Source organism: Hemiscyllium ocellatum, chromosome 3 (assembly GCF_020745735.1).
Source record: "Hemiscyllium ocellatum isolate sHemOce1 chromosome 3, sHemOce1.pat.X.cur, whole genome shotgun sequence".
Lineage (NCBI taxonomy): Eukaryota > Metazoa > Chordata > Chondrichthyes > Orectolobiformes > Hemiscylliidae > Hemiscyllium > Hemiscyllium ocellatum.
This window is the reverse complement of record NC_083403.1, coordinates 1,877,326-1,879,164: the sequence shown is the minus strand read 5'-3', so window position 1 is coordinate 1,879,164 and position 1,839 is coordinate 1,877,326. Positions and strand designations below refer to the sequence as shown.

The 1,839-nt window shown below is 55.7% G+C and overlaps 1 protein-coding gene across 1 annotated transcript in view; it reads right to left on the bottom strand.

Moving 5' to 3' along the window:
• Positions 1–1,792: 1,792 nt before the first annotated feature.
• The window catches only part of LOC132830400 (MAM domain-containing glycosylphosphatidylinositol anchor protein 1-like), a 243,115-nt gene continuing 243,068 nt past the window's right edge, over positions 1,793–1,839 (bottom strand). The window contains exon 12 of the mRNA XM_060848071.1: positions 1,793–1,800. Within this exon, the coding sequence (XP_060704054.1) occupies positions 1,793–1,800 (8 nt within the window). The remainder of the gene's footprint in view (positions 1,801–1,839) is intronic.

Here is a 1,839-nt window from a genome sequence, read left to right as displayed (position 1 = left end):
CCCCCCCAACAGTATCCAAAGCGGTATATTATTGTTGAGGGGAACGACCACAGGGGATCCCTGCACTGCCTGCTTCCTCCCCTTCCCACCTCTAACTGTTACCCAGCTCCCTCTGTTCTCTGGCGTAACTATGTCCCTGTAGCTTCTATCTATCAGCCTCTCGAATAATCCTCAGTTCATCCAACTCCAGCTCCATTCCCTAACGCGGTCTGTGAGGAGCTGGAGCTGGCTGCACTTCCTGCAGGTGAAGTCGGCAGGAGTATCGGTGGTCACCCCTACCTCAAACATCCTGCAGGAGGAACATTCCACTGCCTGCACTGCCGTAACTCTACACTTAGTCTCCAAAACAAGAACACACTTACCTGTTCAGCCGACTGAGTCCTGTTTTAGGTTAGAGGAGGAGGGAGGGTGGGAGACGCTACATGTGTAGTGTCTCAGGCTCCTTCTCCACTCAAATAACAATCACTCACCTTCCTGACCAGCTCCGCGCTCCGACCTCACTCCCGCCCAGCTCCCGCTGCTCTTGGTTTGCAGATGGACTCTGATTTGGAGAGGCATTGCCATGGAGATGATGATTGACAGTTAACTGTCAGGTGTTTGAATGTAAAACTGATTTCTGAGGGCATTGAAGCAGTGAGTGGATGTCACCTATTTTGTTGAGTTGTGACAGGTAGAGTGTGTATTCACGTCTGTCTGGAGAACAGGACCCCCTGATTATTAATAAATCTGGTTTCCAGTACCCGCACTGTTCCACACTGTAGCCTGACTGACCATCCTAGATTTATTGTCTGTGTAGTTCTCCTCACACCCCGAATTATCCTGTGGATCACACTGTCCAATTCTACCGCATGGTCGGTAGTATGTTCCGAGTATCCCGAATGCAGACTTGTTGGGTACAGTCAGTGCCTGATTGTTGCAAAAAGCTGAAGGGACATCAGTCTTTGGGACATACCTGGCATCACACTGGCATTGAAATTCACGGACCACAGGATTTGTTTGTGTGGAAGACACAACAGTCCCTTTGGCCTGATGGTGGGAAACGTGTGACTGAATAGCAGCATCATCAAGCAGCCTCCCTCATCCCTCACTGCACCCAGACTCCAGTTCCCTCTTTCACCTCAGCGTTCAGGGTAACGCCCCCGCCCCTGCCCCCGTCCCTGCCCCCGCCCCCGTCCCTGCCCCCGCCCCCGTCCCCGTCCCTGCCCCCGCCCCTGCCCCCGTCCCTGCCCCCGCCCCCGTCCCCGTCCCTGCCCCTGCCCCTGGCCCCACCCCTGCCCCCGCCCCCACCCCCACACCCGCCCCCACCCCCACCCCCACCCCCACTATAACTCACTCTCTGTCTCTGTCTTTCAGTCATGCTGCTGCTCAGGTCAAGGCTCTCGCCAAGATCCACGCCTTCATTCGAGATCCGTAAGGACAGCTTCACGCAGCGCGGTGGGCCCGCAGCAATACTGCCCCCGACCCCTCCCCCCCAGGCCCCTCCCTTCTCCCCCCTCCCTTATCCCCCCTCTCCCCTTCCCCGCCCCCCTTTCCCCCTCTACTCTTCTCCCTCCCCCCCCCCCCCCCCCCCCAATACTGTTGTGGGGCTGGGGGTAATGTGCTGGTTAATGGTTATGGTGTCCCGGATAACAGGCTGGTTAATTGACTTGAATTTATTGCTGCGTGTACTGAGACACAGTGACCAACACAGACAGACCACAGGGTTAAGGCACATAGATCGATAACTAATAGGGAAACAGCAGCAAAACCACAAACACAGGGACAGGGGGATGTTAAGAGTCTGTGAGTCCATTCAGTACTCTAACAACAGTGGGGTAGAAACTGTTGTGAAACCGGCGG